Source organism: Asterias amurensis, chromosome 18 (assembly GCF_032118995.1).
Source record: "Asterias amurensis chromosome 18, ASM3211899v1".
Classification (NCBI taxonomy): Eukaryota; Metazoa; Echinodermata; class Asteroidea; order Forcipulatida; family Asteriidae; genus Asterias; species Asterias amurensis.
In genome coordinates, this window is record NC_092665.1 from 4,490,755 (window position 1) to 4,518,459 (window position 27,705).

At 38.7% G+C, this 27,705-nt stretch overlaps 1 protein-coding gene across 7 annotated transcripts in view; it reads left to right on the top strand.

Moving 5' to 3' along the window:
• Positions 1 to 119: 119 nt before the first annotated feature.
• The window catches only part of LOC139950760 (uncharacterized), a 54,443-nt gene continuing 26,857 nt past the window's right edge, over positions 120 to 27,705 (top strand). For 3 of the 7 annotated variants that reach the window (XM_071949554.1, XM_071949555.1, XM_071949558.1), the window contains exons 1-12: positions 15,494 to 15,578; positions 16,200 to 16,505; positions 17,980 to 18,171; positions 19,064 to 19,147; positions 19,382 to 19,509; positions 20,525 to 20,690; positions 21,624 to 21,730; positions 23,314 to 23,541; positions 24,026 to 24,409; positions 24,599 to 24,773; positions 25,507 to 25,706; positions 26,951 to 27,133. In XM_071949554.1, coding sequence (XP_071805655.1) covers positions 15,510 to 15,578; positions 16,200 to 16,505; positions 17,980 to 18,171; positions 19,064 to 19,147; positions 19,382 to 19,509; positions 20,525 to 20,690; positions 21,624 to 21,730; positions 23,314 to 23,541; positions 24,026 to 24,409; positions 24,599 to 24,773; positions 25,507 to 25,706; positions 26,951 to 27,133 — 2,222 coding nt within the window. In that variant the 5' untranslated portion in view covers positions 15,494 to 15,509. Of the gene's footprint in view, positions 321 to 5,072; positions 5,537 to 10,161; positions 10,462 to 12,727; positions 12,972 to 15,493; positions 15,579 to 16,199; positions 16,506 to 17,979; positions 18,172 to 19,063; positions 19,148 to 19,381; positions 19,510 to 20,524; positions 20,691 to 21,623; positions 21,731 to 23,313; positions 23,542 to 24,025; positions 24,410 to 24,598; positions 24,774 to 25,506; positions 25,707 to 26,950; positions 27,134 to 27,705 lie in introns of those variants that run through there. The other 4 variants (XM_071949559.1, XM_071949557.1, XM_071949556.1 and 1 more) reach the window with 4 other exon arrangements.

The window sequence follows — 27,705 nt, forward strand, 5'->3', positions numbered from 1 at the left end:
AGTGGTTTGAATTTGAGCGCTTTTGTTATTGACGTGTGTATTGAATAGGATTTCTTTTCACCTCGTTGGTTTTTCTGTGCGTTGTTTACCTTGGGTGCCCAAACAGTTAGGAACGTACGGTGTATACTGAACAAATGTTTGCTTAGCTTGGTTAATTCTTGCCCAAAGCGCGGAGGAGTCAAATTTTGAACAGCTCGCCGTCCGTGAAACTGAAAAGTGAAAGTGCCGGGGTCACACACTGACGTGACCGGGACAGCAGTGGCTTTTCGTGTGGTGGAACACGAAAACATTGGCTCCGTATTTTACTACTACCACGTGTCGTAAGTATTCATTTAATTTCTAAGTTTTAACCTCGTCAGCTTCCACGCAATTGTATTTACCTAAATAACCGTTGTCATATGAAATTGCCTGCAAAACTCTAATTGCGATACGATAACGTAACCCTCCTCTCCTGATCCTGCCGTCGACAGGAGGGTTTACGTTATTGCAACTAAACTAGCAAACTTCAAACAGTTACATTTTGAGGCTAGACTTTCTAGTGACACTGTCTGTGAGTATGTGTTACTGTGTGACTTGCTAAAATTAAGAATGAGGAGTTTATTTTTGAAAACGAAAATAAATGAACCATAGATGAATAAACGACTAAAAAGATCCACTATCTTGTATACTATCCCCCTATTGCACAATGAATAATGATCATATCGAGATCGAGAGTGGTGAAAGCTTAGCTGAAATTCAGGATGGTCGGTTTAATTTAAATAATATTTGATAAAATGTTAATATTTGTTTTTATCGAAAACATTTTTTATGTATTCTTCTGGTCTGCTTTTAATTTTCTTTTTACCAAAATGAATTTTTCATTTGAGTTAATTAATTAATTAGATGAATTGAATCGTTCCCTTATTTATTTCATAACTAATATTAAATGTGGCATGTAGGATTGTAGTCATTTTCCCCATTTGGAGTATATTATGATAATTGTACATGATGATAATTGTGTTTATGTGTCATTAAACATACGTGTAATGTATTCAGTCAGTCAATAATATTATTATCATTACAATTTTTTTTTACGGTTTGATTAGATTTTGAAGACTTTTCACTTACAAATTAAGCAGTGAAACTTGTGTATTTTTGTGTTGTTGTTCCGCACTGATCCTGTTCGTTGTTCACACAGACATGTATGTAAACAAATAAAAGAACAGGTGAAGACTAAGGTTAATGAAGACAACAGCTTCAAATCAAAAATGTAAATTACCTTTTTGCCAATCCTATTCTCTACCGGAGCTGGCCCACCACCGTCACCAACAAAATAAAATATTTGAAAAAAAAAAAATATATATATATATTTTTGCAAGGTGAAATAGAAAATATACCAGACTGTCATTGTTTTTGGAAAATTATTTGTACACGCCCCTCCCCAAAAAATAAATTTCATCAAAAAGTAGGTTTAATTTTTAGCACCCTGCTTAACAAAAACGATGATTTACTCCAGTCGGAAATCGTAAATTAAACCCACACAACAAAACCTACACCGTCTTTTTGCAGTTTTAAAAGCATATCGTTCATTTGAGCATGTTTATAGGTAGAAAGTAATTTCCATTTTCATGACTGGAGTACAGAAAAAAATATCAAATAATGGGTGTTGAAAAAGGTACCGTTAGAAAATGCAACTACCCCCTCTTGTGGTTGGTGATGGTCAGGATTTGTGAATGCAAAGAGACTGACTGCTGATAATGATGCGCGGTTCTCCAAGCCTTGGCATCTTTACGATGCGATTGTAACCGTCCATAAGAGAGAAGCCCTCTTGTATAAAACACTCAATAATTGAAATAATGAAAACATGTTATCAAAATCATCATTGCATTTTTTTAAAATTGCAAGAAAACACTACTTGTGAATTTGTTGAAGTATCACCACTTTCCATTTTTAAAGTTGAGCTCATCACAAAAAGAATTTGCAAAGTACCAGTAGAGAGTTAAGCATTGGGCATTTAAATAAATTATGTGGTTCTGCCTTTTGAAAAGTTTTTTTAATTTTATATAATGTGTATAAGGCCTACAATTATTTCTTCACAAATCCGTCAGCCAATATTGATAACCCTTAATTTAAATGTTAATTAAATATAGTGCAATAATATGGCAACTATCTCACTCTGTAATCGATCAACGATCACGGATTCATATTCAAGTATTTTTCCCTCCATTCATGGTAATAGGCCTATTCTAGTACTTAGTGAGAAGGGGATGCAATCAGAAATTGTCCGTTATCAGATTTGAAAACTTGGCCTGCAATGTGTTGGGCCAGGGGTCTACTGTACTCCTAGCAGTAACTAGGAGCAAGTTATCATTAAAGGCCGTGAAACACGTCTTACAACAATGGAACCATGCAGGGGGTGATGTAAGTGGATTAATTTCAGATCAAGGTTATGTTTCCAGAAGCAATAAAGTGTAGTCTGTCTGCATTTCATAACAACTCTTTGGTAGTTCATCAATTACACATATAGGAGTGGGTTTTGTAGAGCTGTATACACCCGTGGGTTCTACAAAAGTCTGAAAGTGTTGCATAACACCATAGCGTTCTGCAAACACACTGCCACAACTTATATTTATTTACTTCAAGCATAGAGAAAGGATGCTCCAAAAGGAACCTCTTCAATAAATAGACTTAAGAAACAATATTTGCACAGAAGACAAGAGCTTCCATTGCTTCTTACCTCAAGCACTAAATCCTCCAGAACTATTCAGAAAGGATCTTGTGGTTTTTTTTGAGGCAGCTATTACCATGGTAATGGATAAATGTATTAATGTTCTGTGGATGAGGTGATGGAAGCAACAATTGAACGTCTGGTAGCAGACATTGTCATGATTGTAAGTAAGTTTATTGAGTTTAAAAACAAGGTTTATAACATTGTGGTTCTACTGTGAAGTGGTATTATATGGAGCGCCACCTATATTTTAAATACCAAGTTGTCATTGTAACATGGTGTCATCAAGCCAATGAATAATTATAAATAATGTGACAACACATGCTATTAATAAGAGCTTACAAAATTTGTTTTAATGATAATTACTAATGCCAACATTCGAATCTCTAGTCAAGACAACAAACCACTAGCGTAATCATTTTAATGATAAATAATATCTGAATTAAGTAACAAGCAAGGTCACCCTTAAACACAAGTTTTTATTTATTAATAAAAGCTGCCCTTAAAATTAAATGTTGTACAGAATCAATTTGCGTTATCTATAGTTATCACCATCTAGTAATTAATATAAATTTTATTTTATTTGGGAACTACTTCTGTCTTGATAATAGTTGCTAGGATTAACGTTGAAGTTTCTATAGAATGCTTTTTTTTGGGAAGCTTCGGTGTTGACTTAAAATATTTCCAAGCAAGCAGGCAGTAAATCCAAGGGACGCGTACTTTGTGTGCTTATCTAACAAAAAGCACACAAACCAGAGCTTGTTTGCCCATTCAGGGCTTTTAGTGCCTGAACTTTAGTTCACTTGAAAAGCTTATTTATGTGAGTGGCAAACTGCCCCAACAGTTCCATTTACTGGGGATGGGTCAAAAATGACTTTATAAACGAGTGTGCAGTTTAGTGTATCATATTGTTGTTGTGAAATGAAAGGGTATAGTAAACTAAAGGGGAAGTTAAAGGCAGTGGACACTATTGGTAATTACTCAAAATAATTATTAGCATAAAACCTTTCTTGGTGACAAGTAATAAGGAGAGGTTGATGGAATAAAACATTGTGAAAAGCGGCACCCTCTGAAGTGCCATAGTTTTCGAGAAAGAAGTAATTTTCCACGAATTTGATTTCGAGACCTCAGATTTAGAACTTGAGGTCTCGAAATCAACCATCTAAACGCACACACCTTTGTGTGACAAAGGTGTTTTGTTCTTTTATTCATATTCTCGCAAGTTCGATGACCGATTGACCTCAAACTTTCACAGGTTTGTTATTTTATGCATATGTTGAGATACACCAACTGTGGAGGCTAGTCTTTGACAATTACCAACAGTGTCCACTGCCTTTAATAAAGCAAAGCCATTTTGGCTTTTTAGCGAAGGATGAATACCTTACATTGCCAAAGACCAGTCTTCTCACTTGGTGTACATATCTCAACATATGCATGATAACAAACATAATTTGAGCTCAATTGGTCGTTGAAGCTGCGAGATAACTATGAAAGAAAAAAACACCCTTGCCGGACGAAGTTTCGGCTTTCAGATGCTTGATATCGAGACCTCAAAATCTAGATCTGAGGTCTCGAAATCAAATTCGTTGAAAATAACTTCTTTCTCGAAAACGTCTCCACTTCAAAGGGAGCCGTTTCTCACAATGTTTTATACTATCGACCTCTCCCCATTACTCCTTACCACGTGAGGTTTTACGATTATATTAGTAGTTACCAAAGCTGCAATTTGCAAACCTTTTCTAAGCAAAGTTTCATTATATCTGTTTTTTAGCCTTCGAAGAAGACTACTATTTTTTGTAAATAATAATTATGAATTCACCAAATGACAGTTTGTTTACGCTGTCACCCTTCGCGAGTTGTTCTGGGAATTAATTTTGTTTCTCTGAAGAAACTTCTGAATTGTTTTATTTACATTTCGCATTGTGACAAACTAAGCATTATTCTCGTTCAAAACTCCAATAACAAATCAAGCACAAATCACAACAATCGATTCACACACACCATTAGCTAGCTCCACAATCTGGACTCTTATCTCATGTTCCTAAGCAACAGACGCTATAAAGTAGCGTCGTCTCGCGGGGGGTCGCGTTGGTCACCGCCCACCGGGCTAGCTTTGCCCTTATCATCACCCTCGATCCAGCGCACTTTAACCCTGGGGCGAATCATCGGATTAATCAGGTGGTTTGATTGATAGAGGGCACTGTTCACTCTAGCCTTGGTTACAAGTCTGCGATCGTAGCTTGTAGTCTACCCGGATGCGTTTTGTGTTGCTGATGCAGAGGAATAACCGCAATCTCAGACTTGAAATCAACTCTATGTTCACTCAGGATGTCAATTACGCTGGTAATCAGCTTGCGTGTGGTATTACATTCACTAGACGTTAGGCACCAGTGATACACGTATTGTGCTCAAAAATTAGTCAGCGGGTACGTTTGTGCGGTAGTAAATTTGTATCGGCTGCTGCACGATTTGGAGAGGAAATAACCGGTTTCTCAATTCCAAACAAAATGGTCACCTTGTTCAGAAGTACTTGAGAAACTTCCTGTCTCAGTTACGTGGTTGCTGGTGATTCACTGTTGGTGTTGCCGTGGTTCTTTCTGGCGTAGTGGCGAAAGAGTGCACGTGTAAAACGTGTGTAATTTTGTACCAGGCGCGAACGTTTTGGACAGCTAGCTAGCCCGTACTTCCAACAATCCAAGTTCCTCAGACTTCCAATTACGGTTCCATGTTTCAGAATCCTTATTTCTACTACTGAGATAGTCTGAGCTTTTAGTGGTTGTCATGTCGTTCAAAGGAGATAGAGATGAGCGTCTCGAGAGAGTCATTCAGGTAAATATTGTTGGACACACAATTTTATTTAACCTCTTCCCCACACCACACAAGTCTATATAGACTACACTTGAATCTCTGCTGGCCTACATACACGTGACACCCGCCCTTCCGATCCCCTACCCTCCACCAGGTCGTGGTTTATTTTTATTCTTAAATTGACTTTGGTCAAGTAGAGAAAACGATGATTATTGAGGTTCATTTTCAGTTCATGTTCATGGAATCATGTTGACCTTTCGTTTACAGAGTTGAGCATCTATCTATCATTACTAATTTATTATAAAAATTTATTATATTATACTTTTTATTCTACACAGGAACTATCCATTTGGTATCTTTGTTGTTGTTACTTTTCCTTACTTGTTACTGATGATGGAAACGTTTCCATATTATCCTTGATGATACCCAACAAGCCTACATCCATATAGACTGTGAGAGGGGTTTCCCAAGAGTAGGCGGCAACAACAGCCTCTGGAAAAACAAATTGTAGCCCACACCTTGAAGTGGCCTTCAGGCCTAGTGTGTCACTGTCTGGCGACTTGCATAACAAAACAAAACAAATTCCACTCAATGCCTCAAGTTACATTTTGTCCATGATGGCAAAGACAAGGCATTTCCCTTAAAGGCAGTGGACACTATTGGTTATTGTCAAAGACTAGCCTTCACAGTTGGTGTATCTCAACATATAAGCATAAAATAACAAACCTGTGAAAATTTGAGCTCAATCGGTCATCGAACTTGCGAGATAATAATGAAAGAAAAAAACACCCTTGTCACAGGAAGTTGTATGCGTTTAGATGGTTGGTTTCGAGACCTCAAGTTCTAAATCTGAGATCTCAAAATCAAATTCGTGGAAAATTACGTCTTTCTCTAAAACTATGGCACTTCAGAGGGAGCCGTTTCTCACAGTGTTTTACACCATCAGCCTCTCCCCATTACTTGTCACCAAGTAAGGTTTTATGCCAATAATTATTTTGAGTAATTACTAGGGGCCTGATCTTGTTTCCATTAGTTTCATCTTGGCATTTGAACAACGACAAATAAACAAAATAAAAAACAACTGTTTGTCAGGCCCTGGTGTACAGTCAGTACAGCTTCAGTGGAAATAAGGGAATCAATGTGTGGTGAAGAGGTTTTCAACTAGTGGTTTAATCTCAACGAGGCCTGGTTCTTGATAATTTACCGAGACAAAGTCAAGGTAAATTATAAAGAACCAGGTTTAAACCACTAGTTGAAAACCGATTCAACACACATTGATTCCCTTATTTCCACTGAAGCTGTACTGACTGTACACCAGGGCCTGACAAACAGTTGTTTTTTATTTTGTTTATTTGTCTTATAAGAACAGGTGCAAGGTCGCGTGTCACGCTCATGAATTAACACTTTTTACCGGTCATTAAAGAAAGGTTTATGCACACCCACGTGACGCGCTCTCCACCAATAGGAGTAGGGAAACTGTCTGGGGTATTTATGAATGTTTAATTAATGTAGCCTTCTCTTTTAGAAGTTAGAGTCTTTAAAGCTAAAATCTAATAGTTTCTTCTCATTTTGAGAATTGTTTTGGTTTGGAAATATGGGCCAACATGGACCCTTTTTACAAATAGTCGCTAGCTATGCATTCTGGGATAGGATGCGACATTCATCATGCCAGCATACATGCATAGCAATACTCCCAAACTGTCCCAAAATGCATTATAATGCGGTCTATCTGTAAAGAGGGCCATGGTGTTGCTCAAAAGGGGTCCTACTAAAAGCCAACAACAAGTTTCAAGTACCTCAAAACCGGCAAATAAACCAAAGATAGAGCTATGTGTGATTTGTAATTTAAACAGAAATGTAATGGAAAAAACTTCACGAAAAATGTGAATTTTTAACCAGAATTTTTTTTTTACACGGAAAGTGGTAGGATGCCATCTTGTTGTTGGCTTTTAGTAGGATCGCTCAGTATGCACTATGTATTGTGCTCATTTCAAGTGACCTGTTTCTGACTATAGAATATAATTTTTTTTATTTAGGTGTCATTTTGAGCCCCAATTCATGAGTAATTCCCCATTGATGATCTGCCGGCAGGCCCTTAGAGGTACACTATGGTTTCATCGTCACTATGGTATCATTTTAGTAGCTCTTCATATTGTACAGATTATTGTTACAATGTGTGACTTTGAAAGCTACTGCACTTCACACCAATCAGTTGGTTGTTGGGTGCCAATAAGGGGGTTGATTAAGTTCCAGGGGTAACCCAATTACAAAGGTGCACACCTCACTGATTTTCTATTGACCATAGTTTGATTGGTATCACCACAATGTGCTTTGTGTTTCGTTGTCTAGTTATACTGTAGTAACTGAAATTTACATCTGTAATTTTAAAATGGTTTAGAGTTCAGAAGAACTAGGTTTCAGCCTGGGGGCAGACTACAAATCACTGAGCACTGGTCCTTTTTAAAAATTATTTAAAAAATTCTGAAAACTTTATGAAGACCACACAGTAACTTTCCGTTGTTTAGTTTGCAGTGTCAATAAAAGTAGTGAAAAGGTAACAATGAAGTGATATTCAGTGTTGTGAAAACAACTTGTCTAGACTTTTTGGGCCAGACCCCAACGGGGGCAAATTCCATGCCATTTTCATTGAATATCAACCACATGAACAAAATAATATTGTTTGTAGAAACATGTAGGCCTACAAACCATTATTTGAAGTGTGACGCCATGGCACGTTTTTGGATGTTGAACAAATTTCACTTGAATGGTATCAAACACAGTGGCGATTTACCCATCATACCTAGACGTAAAGTAAGGTAAGATACTAAGCTTGGGCGATACCACGATATTATCAAATATCGTGATATTAATTTGGACACGATTTCGATATCGGATGGATTTGGTTTAATCGAAATATCGATATATCGCGATGTATTGCGATATATCGCAATGTATTCTTGCACCCCATAGGTTTGGAGTAAAACCAGAAGAATAGGTCATTAGAACACCTCCCTTATGCTATGACTGTCTCTTCTACAACTTTCACTTGAAGTTTTAAGACAGATGATGTCAAATTTCATTAATCGCGATTATACGGAAAATCGCGATATATTGTTGGCGATATATCGTGAATAAAATAAATCGACATCGCCCAAGCTTATTAGATACTCTTTTTTTCCATTAGCAAAAGACTCTGTCTATTAGAAAATGAGTGCGTCACAAAACTGAAATTTAACCTTGGAGCCTTTCATTAAATATACACCGTCTTTTGCAATTAGTCAGTTGAGTATTTATGGCTGTAATTAAGGCGTTGAATCCTTGTAGAGGCATTATTATACCAACCAACCATAGATGTACATGTAGTTAGTATTAGTAGAATGCTAACTACTTTTTATCAGGGGGGCTATAAAACTGTCATTAATTTGAGGCTCTGTTAAAACAATAGAAGTTTTTGTGTTACAAAAAGAAACGCAACAATGGGAACACTTTGTACCTTGTTGTTTTCAACATATTACTAGCATTTCCACCAATGGTTATAAATTGCTGATTTGTAAGCAAAATTATCATTAATTAACAATATCCAATAAAAGTCATATTTGAAAGTGTCTGCTGTCCAAAACATTGTCTACTTACTTAGAAAATAGCCTTAAATTGCACTCTTTAATTTTATAAAGACCGTCTAACTCATCCACATTTAGCACATCAAACCAACCATATCAAATGTGGGTCTTTCCAGCTCTCCAGTACAGCACTATTGCGCATAGTAGTACACACTACATTGTGATACCACCGTGCATAATTTGCAATTTTTTAAGACTGATGCTTTGTACACAAAGCAATATTGCCCTTGAGCGCAAATTTCTTGCGTGGTCAAGTGTGAAAGGTACAATATGATATTTGGATAATGTGTTGTACACCAGTTGTTATCTTGATGTTCACATGGGTTGATGTTGAATGGGTGGGTCTGATAGTGAAATCATAGAGGAAGCTGCAGACAATACAGGAAGTGAAAGTGATTCTAGTCTTAAAATGTTCTACACTACACTAACAAATTGATTGTAACTTCATTTTTTAGAATGTTATTGGAGTTTGCAAATCACAGACTAATGTCTGTTCATAGCGATGGCTCTCAGAGAATGATTTCTTCCGGGAACTTTGCAACAAAGCAAAAATATTTAGACTAAACATGTTTTGTGTTGATAAAAGCAGACTGGAGACTTCTACTAATGTAAGTGAATATAGCAAATTGTGAATTTCGTCTTCAAAATGGCAGGCCTGATAATTCATGGAGGCCCCTTGCCATTGCCTTGGTGCCCTTGAAATCTCCAGTAGAAATTTACAATTTCATCATAGGGTGCCCTTTGCCACAGAGAAAATGCCTTGGTGCCCTTGCCCTTTCAAAAACGAAGCATACAGGCCTGAAATGGCATGGCCATTTTCATTTTGTTTAGGAATCTTCCATTGGAAAATCAATGGGAAGCATTCGAAGGTGCACTAAGGCCAAGGCTCGGGCTTTTGTGGCCTTCGTGTAATTCCAGGCCTGGATACAACTGATACAGAACGCAGCATTTTGCAAGGCTGTATGCAAGGGATTTGATTCACAGGGTTTGCCTCATTATTGATGATCTCTCTTTGTCAATATACAGAAACTTGAAGACACTGTTTTATCCAAAGAAGATCCCTCATCAGACAGCCTTCTATCAGTAAGAGGTGAAGGAGACAGTAATACTAAGGTTCCAGCTCGTATCCGAGAGATCATCACTAAGAATCTATCGGCCGATGATTCACCTCGTCTCGATGAGTCCGGTTTGAGTCCAAGCGTCATGTCACTACAAGAAGAAAATCGTATGCTGACGAACGAGCTCAGTAGAGTGGAGGATCTACTCTCAGCTAGCCGGGCAGATAGAGATGAAATTGCCATCAAGTATCAAGCACTTGCCGATAGGGTAAGTAGTCTAGCTCATTTTTGTGTGAAACATGGCGTCATCATGCTGCCATCTTAGCGGGTTAGAGGGAAAAAGACGAAGAAACAATGGATAAATGTATGCGCAGCACACTGGATTGCATTTACATATGAACAACCGTTTTCCCCCTTGCAGGCCTTATACTCAATTGACATCTTAAAATGCATTCATAAATACCTCAAGACAGTTTTGCTATTCCTATTGGTGGAGAGCGCGTTACGTGGGGGTGTATAAACCTTTTGATAATGACCACTGTTTATAACGCTGTCGGTGAGTTGGCCGCGCTGTGTGTAAAAGGAAAACGAGAACGTGTTGCACCAAGACTAATGCGCATGAACGGAACCGGAAACTGTCAGAAATAGGCGTCTCAGTCATAACAATGCAACACACAGACGTCGAACATTTACACACAGAGCTCAAGCACGTCGGATAAGTTTTACAGAGTTTCTTACTTTATTACGCATTTTAACCAAAAAGGCATTAATAAATGGAAATAAAAGAGTAGTGACTCGTTCTTTCACGGCCGTTTAAAACCTTGCAGGGTTGTTGCCGTGTGATAAAGGCCCTCGGCTCGGGCCTTTATCACATGGCAACGACCCTGCCGATTCTAAACAGCCGTGAAAGAACGAGTCGCTACCCTTTTATTCCCTTATTTATGATCAAATCTACAATACTGATTGGCCTGATACTTCATGGAGGCAACGGAGGCAATTGCCCTCTGGTCATTGCTTTGGTGCCCATGAAATGCTACAGTACAAATTGACGATTTCCTCATGTAGGGTGCCCTTGACCATAATGAAAATGCCCCGGTGCCCTTGCCCTTATAAAAACAAAGCATATAGGCCGGTACCCTCTTTCATAAAACAATGTTTAAACAACACCAAATGTACGTTATTGTCTTGGGATTATGGCTTTCAACCTGTTCAATGCTCAATGTTCACCATTACGATACAAACTTTTAGATTTTTAAATCAATGGCACTACGCTAATCTAATGTACATGTATGAACTTCAAAATAAATTGTTGTCGTTCATGCATGCATAATTATTATTAGCCACATGAAGCCACGTAGACAGTTTGCATTCTGTGTGCTGTGCATTGATCAGCAATACAGTCGCCACAGTGTGTGTTGGTGTTTATGTAGTTAGTTTTGTGTACGTTGCAGATCGCAAATTTATTATTTGCAACAACATTTGTTTACACATTAAACTGCATCGGTCTAAATCAATAGGTGTTTAGATTCAAACTTCCAATCATAAAAATTTGTAGTCCGTGGTAACATGTACATGATAAATATCAATCTATAAGGACAATTTCATGCTTGACACTCATGTTCCAAAGGTCAGTTTTTACTTATGGCTTATTAACATATATTCAAGCTTTAAGAGGCAAGACCATTTTCATTTTGCAAAGGGTACTTTTGAAAGGACACTTACAAAATGTAGACCAACATGGCCAAGACCTCTACAACGAAGACATTTGTAGGATTTAGTTTAGAACTCTTAAATTGATTAAATCGTGACCAAATGCTGCACATTTGTCGAGTGTTGCTATTGGATACGTGCAATGGCTTTGTGTTGTCAAAGCAGTCAGTTTTGATATTACATGAGCAGTGCTGTACATGAGAACAAACTCAGTACATGAATGAATTGAAGTAGTACAAGGTTTGCTCTCAACATCCAGTTGTACTTTGTATGCTCAAGTTGATTGGATTCCCACTACAAAACACACAGACTCGTTTCAAACTGCATTCATTTATCACCATGGTAACATCCCCGATGGTTAAGTACACAACTGTTATAAGTTCAAGCTCAGTGCCAAGCTTCTAGAGTCTTTCATAAAATTCAATAATTATCTGTTTTCTTTTCACACTCTGTCCAAAGTCTTGGTATATTTAGTACAAGTTAGTGTTCATCTTTACTGAATACGTGAACACGTTATGTTGACACAACAAAAATAACATGTATTTTTAACGATTGCCTGTTTGGACATGACAGTATTTGACCTTTGCCCTTTGCTTATCAGCGCTTGTTTACAGTAATTCTCATCGGCCAATCACAGTTCGTTGGTATATCATATTTGCATATGAATGAGCTTGTTTCTCAACTCATTGTGACAATGGATTGTTTGTTTAAACTGAGCCTAGAGTGGCATGGTGTGTGTGGCGAGTAAATATCATTAATATTAACGGTCAGTTTTTCAAATAATTTAAAACCAACGAGCAGCTTTGCTTTGAGGTGTGTCTCTTACTGGTAGCCTGAGAGACATAGAGTTCACTGGATAAGTTCGTCGGAGAAAATTCTGGTTTTGGTTGTTTCTGAGAGTCGGTTGATTGTTGTTGGCAAGTACAGCACCCACGGAGCTTGAGTTTTTTCTTAATGGTGGAGGTTGGAGATTTCTGATTCACGATGAGTGTTTCTAGTTTTGGAAGTCATGCCTTGCCCGGCTTTGATGATGTTTTATCTGAGACTTCTGACGATATTCCCCTGAAGGTGAGTGTGCTTCACTCTGGTTTCCAATTCAAATTGGAACCTCAGTAGTTAGTGACAGAAAAATAGTATTTGTGATTCTTTCTTTGTATATAGAATCCAAGGATGCCTCTAACATGAATGTAATAACTGTAACCATGGTAATTCTGAAGCCTGTGGCAACCTGTATCAGACAAGGGTGCTTGCTTGCGCAGAAACACAGCGTTATAAACCCTACTCTTGACCCTTCTCCTCCACTACATGTATAAGTGTTCTTTGTTCCTTTTACTTTATATACTGCCTATCCCATTACACAGGACTTACGGCTTTACGTCCGATCCAAACGACGAAACAATTGTAATAGTAATTTGAACGTTGAAAGGCAAGCATCATGACCAGCCAGACCTGAACTCTCTGTAAATGACAGAGTTTGAATACGGAGTGCTGCACTGCTCTGCCAAGATGCATTACTTATTAAAGTGAAGGAGCTACAGATGCCTGTGGTTTTGTTTAAGTTTGTACTGTAGCACGGTTTGATTGAATTTTGCCTTGTAGGTCTAGTTGCAGGGCTGTATGCCTTGTTTTTGAAAGGGCAAGGGCACCAATGGCTTTTTCTCATTATTAAATGATTCCTAGACGTCATACAATGAACCTAAGTCTTGGCTACCTCTAAGACCACCAGTAGGATCCGGTTTTATCAATAGAGAAAGCTGAGATGGTGGATCGAATATCTGCGAGATTTCTTCATTATAACAATCCTTTGCATCAATGGTAATTGTTGTAAATGGATGTGTGATAAAACTTTGTTGTGGTGGGAAGCTATGCAACAATTGAATCTTGTAACACTTGATACTCACTACTGAGATGTAATTTCATCTGTTTGTTGTCGGAGGACCCAGTTGTAGATTACAGACCTTTAGAATCACAAAGCATTCATGAGTAAATGATTTTAATCATCATGTTGATCAGAAAACGTTTACCCTCATTTTCTGATTTTATTTCTTCAATGTTTTATTTTTTTCAATTATTATGTGCTCTGCTGACCATAAACACCCATGGACCAGTCAAAGTTCTCCCTGTGTGGTTTGACTGGCTACCATGGCAACGTATTAGTGTTCAAGACTGTTGACAAGCAGCTATGAGCAAGTTTGAGTGCGCACATTTAGTCTAACACACATGCGCAGTGACGTACTCACCGGAACGACTCGTTTGGTAGTCTAGTCAACCTTCCACCGTTTCGCTAAAGTGTCACTGGTTCCCCTTTGTGCTTAACACATGTTAGAATGGAACATGCTGTTGGGACCAGTGAAGAAACCATGGGCTCGAGGCTGGTTCCAATTGGTCGACCACAGTAGTCAACCATTGGTCGACCAGCCTGGGTTCGAGTCAAAATGTCGACCTTTAGTTAACCATTGTGCACACTCGAACTTGCTCTATAATGTGAAATATAGAAGTTGCAGGCTAGTAGAATGACATTGACCAGCTAACCTGCTAACTATTCCTGCTGAGTAGTCATTGAATAAAGTAAACCTTGGATTATTGGAAGGGAAATACAATACTGTTGGTCATAGCATGGAGTTCGGAGGACAGACACTTATTTCCGCTAAGGTCATAGTAATGTTTTGAAGGCTCTTGGGTTTTTGTACAGACAAATAAACCAGTTTAAAAGTTTTTTCAAATATTGAACACTTTAATAATAATAATAATGATACCATTTATGTAGCGCTTTTTCCTAAGGTTACAAAGCGCTCAGAGAATGACAGGAAAAAACAACAAAGGGAATGCAAACACTTTGTAATGTTAGCTTCTTAAAATCCGTCCAAGTATAGGCAATAGATGAGTTTGGGGTGAGTTAGACTAGCTTAGGTCAGATCACCTTACACTGTGTGAAGCTAATCCTATCAGATGTTGCTTAGAACCTCGCAGCTGATTGAACCAGTTGTACTGAAGTTTCTACACATTCATTCAAGCCCCAGGCATCAGTCTGTACCACTTTGTCAACAATGTAGTAAACACTCATTAACATAACAATAAGGGACGCTACCACTTAAAAGTCTAACTGCGCTTGCCTTGTGGTCATTGCCTTCAAGGTTTCTTTACACCCGTGTGTCGGTCCACACTACAAATCTATGCTGTGAATCTTTTTGATTAACTTATATCTTGGATCCTTGACTAAGTTGTCTAGTACTTTTTAAATTTGATCAGGCGTAGCTTATTTGAATGTTTTCAGTCTATGATGTCTTGTCTAAATTGATCGCCTTGTAATGTTCGTCTCTTTCCATTGATACATTGCAGTGTTTTTGTCCAGGTTGGAATCAACAAATAGGTTATATTTGCATAATCAATAGTATTGAATTCAGTTTGGACACAAAAGAAGTGATGCTAGAGCTGTTTTTCTTATTGAGCGACTTGAAAGGTTACGGTTTTCAGTGTATATGGGCATGAGGTAGATGTAATGTGTAGAGGTCCAGCCATGTTTCTTGTTTAGGAACGTTACTGGTGCAATGACTTATGAGGATCATAAGCGCTTTGAATCTTTAGTGTTATTATAAGTCAGGGAGGATGTCGGAAAATGGGCGTCGACGTCGTCATTCAAGTCTTGAAGGATCTGTAAAGAGTCGGGTGGACCAAGCAAGTAGCAAATAAACAGCTCCGCATGGGATTTAATAGTTTAGGGGCATTTATGTATGCACACAGCTCACTTAGACACCATGTTGTAGGCTTGTTTACTTTTGGACTTTGTGTTTTGTGTAAATGTTGTGGAAGTGTGTGGGTCATTTCTAGGCAACGGAATTGTAGTGCAAGAAGATTGACAGCTCCATCCAAATGTGGGAATGCTATAAATGGCATAGAATTCTTAGTTTATATCTTTTCCAAATTTGTTTTTTGTTAAACATTGATGAATCCGTGTGAATATTATTACAGTGCTGTTTAGATGCATTTAAAAGGACAAGTCTTTATGGAATCTGGAACTGTAGTCTTAAGAAAATCATCAAAATACCAAAACATCACCTTTGATTAAAATGAAATCATCCAACATTCCTTTGGCCAATTTTTTTATTTTGATAGTTTGTTGATAAGTCAAATTTTAAATTTAGAGATTTTAATCCGAGTTTGATGAATCATCTAAGGAGTACATGTAGGAAGACAAACAGAAGGCAAATAAACATAGTTGGCCAGTAATTTTCAGTCATTGTAGGTCATTGTTGGAGTCGTTCTAAGTCAGTTTAAACCATTCATTAATTCTCTTAGTGGGAAGATGCTATCCAAACGGGAGGCAAGATATCAGTTGGCAACAAGCAGGACTTCAATAATGAACTAGCGACATTACTTAAGAAATATGGTCACTCTCACCGACATCGCAGACGCCATTCGGATTCTGGTCCTGTTAGAAAACTCAACTATCATTCAAACTCGAGAAGACCCTCCGACTTCCACGGTGTTCGTAATTTATTTGAGGTTGGGTTTGATGCTCTTTTGGAGGTGGATGAGGAAGGGATCAATGATGAGGAGGGTACCAGTGAAATGATGGTAGACAAAAGTTGTGATACGGAAGAGGTGATTGGTCGTAATTGTAATTGGTTGCTGTGTATGTAGTAGAAGTTTCATGTTTTAAATGTTTTTGGACACATGCAAAATTATTGTTCTTGTTTCTTGAGTTCTGAGTTATCGCTACAAGTGTTTTAAAGTAAAAATGTGCGCATGTAATAACGATCATAATATTTTAATATTAATAATATGTACACACTTAAAAAATATATTAAAAACTAAACAACAGCCGGATGCCTAGGAGAGCAAACAAATAAAAAATATAACTGTTGCCAAAAGGCGCACGTCTCCAAATACGCAGTTCTCAACAGCAAATCTTTCTGAAGGACATTTGGATGCCATAACAGGGACCCAATTTCAGGCTGTGGTAACACCAGAATTGGAGTTCGACGCTCTAGACTGCTTGGCCATGACACTTTGTGAAACACGTGTATACTATACACTACACAGTTCTGCATGCATTCATGACAAAGGTGTTTTTCTAGCCATTGGCCAAAGCAGTTTAAACTCAAATGCTGTATTGATGTGTCTCTAGCTACTCATGCCATAATCCATTCATTCTCCATTTAAGTTGTTGTTGTTAATCTCTGTCTCCATGGCTTTAGCACCTCTAACCGGACTACAGATTAACTGCCATTCAAGCCTTCATGAAAGCTATTGTGGCACTGGCAGGGTAATTCCCCTCTGCCTATAATCTGAAAAATGCTTCCCAAGTTAGCGGAAAAGATTATCTCAGATTAACGGTTAACAGTTGGACCAACAACATTAAACGGATCAGGCAAATGCTCTTAAGAGAAGATTATTGGGTGTGTTGTTTTTCAAATTTAAAGACACTGGACACCTTTGGTAATTGTCAAAGATCAGTCTTCTTAATTGGTATATATCTCAACATACACAAAAAAACAAACCTGTCAGGCAACTTGGAGACTTCAGAAAAGTTTCTTAAGTGCCAGGGAACCAGCATTCTCCCTTTGATCAGTTTTCCGCTGACCAAGCGTTTGCGTTTTGACCTACAAAACAGCAAAACGTAGTATCCTTGTGCCACACTTTTCATTGAGATTGTGTGTTTAATCTGTTCTGTAACTATGCAAAACATTGTTGCTGACCATGTGACATAGCAACACTGGAGGGACTGTACTGAAGAATTCAAATGGACCATTGTTATGACCAAATATGGCATTGTATCAGACAATATACATCATTAAATTCTAACTCGCAAATTGAACTTCTTCTGAAAAAAGGTCACACTTGCTACGTTTTTGCTTTCTTTTGATATGCTATGAAAACCACTGCCTAAATCGGTTAAAGAAATCTTAAAATTAAGATATATAACACTGACAAAGCTGGGCCCATGGTCCTGCTCGCAAATCAACTGCAAATTGTTAAGGGCAACCGTTGCTTCCAGTGCATCACACAGACTTTTCGTTACATTTTGTTTACAATTGAAACGTGACCTCTCACATTCTTCCTTTCCTTGTAACAGTTGGAGCAATCTTATAAGTCTGATGCGGGAGTGGAACGTGAACGAGAGGAGCAGAATAGATCCTTGGTTTCTCAGAATGTAGAGTTGAGGCATAAACTCGAGGATGAACATTCTAACTACAAACGGAAGCTTCAGGCTTATCAAGATGGACAGCAGAGGCAGGCTCAACTTGTTCAGAAACTACAAGCAAAGGTAAAAAAAGGAAAGGATTAGTGTATGAGAGGGGTGAGAAATTGTTTACCCCCTTGCACGAATGTGACATACAATACGGCTTGTCTGCCTATCTTCCTACATGGTAACAAATCATTTTATGTATTTTTTTTAAATTTGATTATACATAGGCTGAAATGAATTTCCCATCGGGGATAATAAAGTGAATTGAAATGATCCTCCATGATCTGGGTCCAATTTCATAAAGCTGCTTAACATTTTAGCAAATGTTTTAATAATGCTTACTATGGCAGAAAAAATTGCTAAGGTGTTGGCGTAGCTCATAGGTTAGCAAGAAAAGTATGGGCCATCCTGATCCTGCGCGTTCACTATTGATTTGTATTGTAGTGTCATTAATTTTTTCGTTAAGTAAGCACCGGAAGGTGAGCATGGCTTTTTGTGTGCTTACCATTGGGCAGCTCAGAAATGGAAACTGCGCAGTAAGCACTAAATTGGCCGCTAAGCAGCGCTATGAATGTGGGCCCAGCTCACCATTTTTGGAGTCGGATTCAGACCTGATACTTCACAGAGGCACTTTCCTCCAAGTATCTGCTCATTGCATTGAAATTGAAATCTATAATAACTCCAGAGGTGACTGAAAGGTGGAAGTTCCATCATTACAATAAACCTCCTTAAATTTAGATTCCAGTTTCACGCTTCGCTTATTAAATGCATCAACAGAGCAAACATTTGGCAGTGTGTTTGCTAGCTTGTTGTTTAGATTGTGGCAAGTTAATGGAAATTCCCAATATTTATTTTGATTAATCAATATGTTTGCACGTAGAACTAGGGCCGAGGTGAAATAGCCGGGAAAATCAATTATTACAAATTAATTTTATAAGACGCTGATTGGTTGAGTGATTTGTCTCGGTAGGTTTTGCAGTACAAGAGGAAGTGTGGCGAGTTGGAGACTCATCTGCAGGATCGAGTTGCTGAGAGTGAGCAACACAGATACTCGGTAAGATATTCTCAATTTATCTCATCCATCTAAATTTCTGTTGCCCAGTGAGCTTGAACTCAAGTCTCTATTATCTTAACCAAGTACATTTCTGCTTTCAGGTTTGTTAGTTTTGGAAGCTATAACATTCTCAACTTTGACCAATTAATACTGGGGCAATCAGTCCTTATATTTGAGGCAGTGATAGGAGTGATGACAACAATACTGACATTTATCTTGTTTTGGTTACCATAGTTACGTAGCACCACTGATACTCTTCAGAGTCAGTTAGAGACGGCCGAAGCTCAGCTCAAACTCCGAGAGGAAGAACACTCCTCAGACCTGGAGAATGCTCTCTTGAAACTTGAGGAAGAGCAACAAAGGTGAGATGAGTGGCATTGGTCAAAGTTCAAACCTGGTGTGTATTTCCCGTCCCAGGATTTTTTCTCAAGATCTCCTTGGACTTTTGACTATTCAAGTATACATACAGCATTCGCCTAAAAGAGAAAGGAATAGGCCTCGTTGAGTCCAAACTTGCCGTTTTTCTCAGTGGTGATGCACAGAGTCTGTAAACTTAATTTATAATCTTTGGGAGGTTTAGGTTGTCTAGATTAAAGCCATTGGACACTTAAAAAAATAAAAGTTCACAGATTTACAGTTAATTTACAGGGTTTACAGAAGGTAATGGTGAAAGACTTCTCTTGAAATATTATTCCATGAAATGCTTTACTTTTTGAGAAAACATTAAAACAATATAAATTCTCAATATAAAGAATTACGGGTTTATTTTAAATGCATGTCATGACACGGCGAACAGTGCGGAAACAAGGGTGGGTTTTCCCGTTATTTTCTCCCGACTCCGATGACCGTTTGAGCCTAAATTTTCACAGGTTCGTTATTTTGTATAGAAGTTGTGATTCACGAAGTGTGGGCCTTGGACAATACTGTTTACCGAAAGTGTCCAATGGCTTTAAGGAAGGACTTTGGCCCCAAAAGTATTTTCAGTATATTTCACATTTTGATTTGTTCTGTGTACATTACGTAACATTTCGGGTTTATATAAAAAAGGGAGAACGACATTCTGCAACTTGTAAATGTAAATTCTCTTTTGGGACAACGAATTTGCACTGACACAACAAAATCCCATCCTTAGTTTAACAAACTAGTCGTTTGTTATGAAGGCCATTATGTTTATGTCACAATCGTGACTTTTAAATACCTCGTAAATCATTGTAAGACACTGATCCCAGATTATTTTCTGTTTCCTTGACTCTTATTTGTTGTCATAATTTCTTTGTAGGCATGGAAGCCTTGCTCATTATCGTTGTCACAGTTTTTTGTATGAGCGGACGCCTTGCTCATATCAACTCTTATTTGTTGTCATATTTTTCTTTGTAGGAGTGGAAGTCTCGCTCATGTTAATTCCATCTTGAGGGAACAGCTTGACCAAGCCTCTACGGCCAACCAACATCTAACCTCTGACATATCTAGATTGACCGAAGACTTGACCAAGTCTCGCGACGATCTGGAAGTCCGGGAGAACGAATGGAGAGATGAGGAAAAGGTAAAAACAAATTGCAGTCCTTGAATTACAGACATAGCATTGAGGCCATATCCTCAGTTGCCCCTGGTCGTCGCCACGGTACACTGTCGAAAGTTTCCCGTAGGGCCTTGTCACACGAGGCAATTTACAGGCAACCAGTTCCAGGCAATCCCCAGGAAGAAAAGCCATAAACATATCAATTGTTATTCTTGGAGATCGCAAGACATTAATTGAAGAATTACTCCTGGGGTCGATTTCACAAAGAGTTAGGACTAGTCCTATGAGATATACACATTGCATGTAGGTCCTAACTCGAGATAAGACTAGTCCTAACTCTTTGTGAAATCCACCCCTGTGCTACCAAAGTGGTCCTGTAGCATGCACTGCAGTTGGTGGCCTCCAAGTTGCCCAGAAAAGTTGCCTCGTGTGACAAGGCCCTGAGACTCCAATGGAAGTGCCCTCTTCAAAATGAAAATGGCCTTGCCCTTTCAAAAATGCAATTCCAGGCCTGAAATTTAATAAATACCAAAGCCCAATTTCATAAAGATGATTAAGCACAAAATACTCCTTTAAACACTTCTGCTTAGCAGAAATGAGCAGGATACCAGCCAGAGATTGTACACCTGACATGGTACTTTGGCTGGTAACCATATTCTGGTAAGCATAATTTTGTTGTGGTGAGCTTCTTTCTGTGTTTAAGCAGCTCTATGAAATTTGGCCCTAACCAGCTGTTTACAAGGTGTCTAAAACCCCCTTGCTCACCACCCAGCAAACTCCGGGGGAATTAAACCTGCCACTACCTCATGTTTGTTTCACATTAGATGCATTTTGTCGTGGAAAAAAAATACACCATCAGTATGCTAAACATGGGTAGTTTTGAATTAATCTTCTTTTATCGGTACCTTAAAGTTTGATTTGACTTGATGGTTTTTATTTATTTCCTATTCTTTACAGTCGTTCAACGATTACTTCAACAATGAGCATAGTCGCTTGTTAGCTGTATGGCGTAATGTGGTTGGGTTCAGACGTGGATTCAGCGAGATGAAGACTGCCACAGAACGGTAAGGAATAAAACGATCATCTGTCATGATTGAGAAGTCTCGAACCAACCAGACTCGTTTCTGATCAGTAGAGTGTGGGTTCAAGTCCCAGTCTTGACTTGTGTACCCTTAAAGGATTAGGGTACTTTTTCAAAATGTCCACATATTTACATTAAACTTACAGGGTTTGAAGATAATGATAGTGGAAAGCTTCCCTTTAAATATTACTAACTAAGGTTTTGTAGCTTTTGAGAAATGAGTAATGAGTATTTTGGCATTGGATTGTAAAATCCCCTTAACCAGTTATGATATTATACCAAATCCATAGCATAACTAGTTAATACGTTTTTACATGTAAAAACTGAGACGAAAATTATTACTTTTACTCAATTTTCTAAAACTACAGCACCTCAGTAAGTAAAATTTTAAGGGAAGTGTTCTACTATCATAATCTTCAAACTGTGTAAGTTTGATGTAAATATGGGAACATTGTGTTTCTGTTAGAAACAAGTATCCTTTAAGTTAAATTGTGTACCCTTAAGCAAGACACTTACCCATCATTGCTTTATCTTTTGGACGCGACATAAAGCGATATAGTGCATGTGAAGGACCCCAGTACACTTATCTTCGATCTTACAGACGACAGAGAAAGGGCTTGCCCCTGTGTTTTTGGTATGGACTGGCTGTAGATTGTGCTGCTTCGCTTTATGGTAACAAGGTGTTTTCGTAATTGGACTCAAAATTCCACACCTTAGCACAATTGTCTCAAATCACTGCAGAATATGAAACTAGACCGATTGCACATTATAAATACTTTATTTCCTTTCTATTTCAAAGGCCAGTCCTGTGAGATATTCTGCTACTTTTATACCTAATCTTGGGCGTTATTTTATTCAGTCTTCAAACTTCAAGTGAAAGTTGTAGAGGAGACGGTCATAGCATTAGGGAGGTGTTCTAATGACCTATTCTTCTGGTTTTACTCCAAACCTATGGGGTGCAAGATGTCTCAGCTTGCAAATACATCGCGATATTGCGATATTTAATTGATATCGCAATATATTGCGATATATCGCGATATATCTATATTTCGATTAAAACCAAATCCATCCGCTATCAAAATCGTTTCCAAATTAATATCGCGATGTTCGATAATATCGTGATATCGTCCAAACTCATTTATACCCCTATTCTGGTGCACTCTGGTGCTCCTTACAGTTCCTTTCTAATTGACATAGAAGTTTTGTGATCCATCACCGTAACATTTACAAAGTTGAGAGTTTCTTATCTCTAGACAGAAATAGGATGGCTACTTGATTTCTTCATTTACTACAATCACGCCTAGATGCTGCTAACTTAACTAAGACAACCTGTACAATGTTTTAAGTCTCTTAAAACTGATTTGTTTGAAGCTGCTTATTTGTTATCTGCCTATTTGTAATTTTGTATCTTTTTCTCATTGTTACTTTATTGTTCTCTTTATATTTGTAATTTTGTATCTTTTTCTCATTGTTACTTTATTGCTCTCTTTATGCGCTTAGAGGCTTTTGGCATTAAGCGCTTAACAAATATCTTTATTATTAATCATGTCGATGTCACTATTACAGCGATATGGCTCAAGTGAGAGCTGAAATGACCCGTTCAGCACGCAACCTCCACTCCGCATGCTTGAATCTTACCTCCAATATGCGCACCAATGAGACAAGCTCAGTAGTCCATCTAGAGAAAGAACGATCTGAACGTGTGCAGTTGGAGCAACAGCTTAGAGATAAGGTCAAGGAACTGCTGGATCTACAAGCGAGGTTTGACGCTGATAAGACAGAGCTGAATTCAAGGTATGTCATTATAGGAATGTGTATATTACAGGGCTGTACAGGACCCTTATTTTATAGGAACCTATTTATTATAGGACTCCAGCTGTCGGTTTCACCAAACTCTTCCTAACTTTTGATTAATCTTAGGACTCGGGACGAGTCCCAGCCTTGCACTGAAACATGTAAACCGTCAGATAAACCCACAGTTAGGATGAGTTACGCGTCCTAATTCGAGATAGGATTAATCCTGTCGTTTCGTGAAATCAACTGCCAGCTTAGAGTTTCATTTTTTAAAGGGCAAGGCCATTTTCATTTTGCAAAGGGCACTTACAATGCAATATTAAAAATATTTAAGTTTTGAAGTGCTTCCAAGACCAGGGCAACAGATGCCATGGTATCTGACCTTTGTTTAATATCAGGTCCGTGACTCTAGTGTAAAAGTTGGAATATTAATAATAATAATTGGTATTTATTTCAATATATTGCTTCTCTTGTTCGGTTACAGAATCAATGAGTTGACAGTAACCAATGAGAAACATAAGATCCTCTTAGCCGAGAAGGACAATCAGCTACGTACCGTCTCTAGCTCAGCGAGCGTGAGTCGAGTCAACATCTCAGCCTCTCAAACTCAACCTCTGGAGTCGAGTCACACTGAAGCGTCCCTGCAGCAGCAAGCTGATGATGAGGATAACGGTGAATCGTTACGCGTACTGCGTGAAGAGTGTGAAGCGTTACATACAGCGTTACGTGACATCGCTCAGGTTGTTATACAGGATGCGGACGTCTCCGGGGCGATGGAGGATGGTACTGGCGCTGGCGAGGATCAAGAGACTGGGTTCATGTCGGATGTTACTCTTCCATCACCTTATGCAAGATCAACACCTCTAAGGTAAGTAGAGAACTGCGAAGGTCGTGGGTTCGAATCCCACACGAGTAATTTGCCGATGATTTTTCACAGACCTGAGTATACAGTGCTAACATACATTGGTGTATTTTTTATGGGTCAAACCGAATCGAATATTCTTTATCCTCCACGCAAATTTAACATCTATTTTTGTATCTCCTTCTTTATATCCAGGCGTACTCCCTCTCCTGGTCGTGCTTTACATCTTCATCGTTCTCCTTCTCCACGTCGTGCACCATCACCTTCAAGACGTACTCTCTCTCCATCTCGCTCTCGTTCACCAGCGTTTGCCGAATCTACTTATTCAGCCGTCCAGGCTGCTCTACAGAAGAGGCAGCTTCAGGTCCAGGTGAGTAACACCCTTTTTTAGAAAGGCGCCCCAGAGTTGCCAAACCAAATTCTGAAACGAGTACACGAAAAGTTTGCATCTGAAACAGATAGGAGCGACTGGATGTGCTCGAGGTCGAAAGATCGACAGTTGCAGTCAGTCGGGAAGACTCTGGAGCATCTTGGTTTCAGACATGGTCCTAGAAGTCCCTGGCAGTATACACTGGTCCCTGTCTTTATCTGCAAGAATAAAGACAGGTACTTGCTTTTTAGAACTTGTGATTTCATTGGATACAATGAATTTATCGGATTTACGTGCAGTGGCAAATTTTTTCATATCTGTGTTTTTATTGGTGTGAGGTGATATGGGTGCAGCTGACAAACATCACCTCGGACCAATCAAAACACAGATAGAAAGCTTATCTTTCTGTCGTCTGTAGTTGTTTGCACTGTGTCTAGTAGGCTACATGTACTTGAATGTAATGTCTTTATGGATGTAGAATGATTACGAATCTTCATGTGAAATGAATGTAGGTGAAAGGTGATTATGGACAGGGATTGACCTAGGCTCGAGGCCACTCTCTGGCGTAATTCACAAGCCTCGAAGTGTGACGTCAGACGTTCATGCTACTGGCAGTGTAACTTGCGGAATAGCTAGTCACATCTTATTGTCACAATAGTCATCATTTTATCTGATGTTTCAACTGCCTTGCCTATTCGCAACTGAGACTTGCCTTGTGACTTTTTTTTGGTAGGAGCTGAAAGTAAAGCTGAGTTCCAACAAGGAGCAAGTAGCTTCCTTGAGAAAGCATCTTGAGAATGGGGATTCAGATAAGAGACATCTTGAGCGTAGTATCCAAGGATTGAAGGATGAAGTGGAGACGGCAAAACGCCAGACCGATGACATCAAGAGAGACAGAGATCGACTTAGGAACTCACTGGACGCAACTGGAAGGTAAACTCATACCCCCTGATCCTTACCAACATGACCATAGGTGACTTCAGTCTAAGTGACTTCACTCAACTGCATCCCCCTTCTTTACCACAAGTGACTTAAGTCAACGGCACTCATAACCTCTCTTTCTTACCATTGGCAATGTCGACTGCACTCATACCCCCTCTTCCTTACCATAGGCAATGTCGACTGCACTCATACCCCTCGTCTTTACCATAGGTGACCTAAGTCAACTGCACTCATACCCCCTCTTCCTTACCATAGGCAATGTCAACTGCACTCATACCCCTCGTCTTTACTATAGGTGACCTAAGTCAACTGCACTCATACCCCTTCTTCCTTACCATTGGCAATGTCGACTGCACTCATACCCCATGTCTTTACCATAGGTGACCTAAGTCAACTGCACTCATACCCCCTCTTCCTTACCATAGGCAATGTCCACTGCACTCATACCCCCTCTTCCTTACCATAGGCAATATGGACTGCACTCATACCCCTCTTTTTCCATCATGATCATAGGTGACTTCAGTCAACTGCACCCCCTCTTCCTTAAAGCCATTATACACTTTCGGTAAACAGTATTGTCCAAGTCCCACACTTCGTGTATCACAACTTATATATAGGCTAAATAACAAACCTGTGAAAATTTAGGTTCAATTGGTCATCGGAGTCGGGAGAAAATAACGGGAAAACCCATTCTTGTTTCCGCGTGTTTCGCTGTGTCATGACATGTGTTTAAAATAAATCCGTAATTCTCCCTAACAAGAATTTATATTGTTTTAATGTTTTCTCAAAAAGTAAAGCATTTCATGGAACAATATTTCAAAAGAAGTCTTTCACCATTACCTTCTGTAAACCCTGTAAATTATTTGTAAATCTGTGAACTTTTTTTGTTTGTTTACCGAAAGTGTATAATGGCTTTAAGCACCTGTGAAATGTCTTATGCCTGTGTACAAAAAAAAGTGTTTTAGATTCCAGATCATACTTACAAAAGTAAGATCGAGAATCTGGGTGTTTAATTTACTGCTCTGTGATTTTTTTGTTTAATGTGAAATGAAACTTAATAAGCAAGAAAGTTGTATTTACTTATTTTACTTTTAAATGAAGCCTTCAGGGTAGTGTGAGATCTACCCCTGGCCACTGGACAAATGCACACTAAGGTGTCGGAAAATGTCCTCCACACTTAAGTGGCCAAACACTTAGCATTTTAATAATGAAATTTTATTATGATTTTTTTTTAGTGAAAAGTCAGCTCTTGAGAATCTACGTCGATCACTGAATGAGCAGATAGAAGCTTTGAACACAGAGAATGAAAGAATCCAAGCTGCAAACGCTGAGCTTCAGAGACAGCGAGATAATCTTGAAGATGACCGGGACGATCGAGACCGTGATATGGAGAGACAGAAGAAAGAGATTGACCGAAGGTAAGACAATAATTTATAAAAGAGATTGAACTAATGTGAGATGAAAAAACTTATAAAACATAAATCATACAATCGTGACACATAATTATGTGTCTTGACAGAAAGATATGCAACTTCTCAACATTGGTCAATTTCATAGAGCTGCTTAAGCACAAAAATAGCCAGGCAATAATCAAATTTGCTCACCGGAATAACTTTACTACCAAGTCACACCCAATATTTTTAAAACTGTAAGCCCCAGTCCACTTGCAAGGCTCTGACAGAGATACCAACATACAGGATTTGGGCGTAGTAAATACGATTTCGAGTAGTGACTACGACGCTACGATAATACTCATTATAAACATTTGTAGCTGTTCTGATGGTGCATACAGAGGTAATTGTTATTTAACGACAATGCCTGAAAATGAGCTAATTAGCATTGTAGAGAGTAATAGAAAGATCGGTTTAGGGAGCCCAGCCCAAGCCACGCTCGCCCTTAACTTTTGAGAGATGCTACTCTTTTTTAAAGTTCAATGTTGGCATCTCTGCTCTGATTTGAAGAGGGACTAGTACAGGGGTTTGCTGAGGTG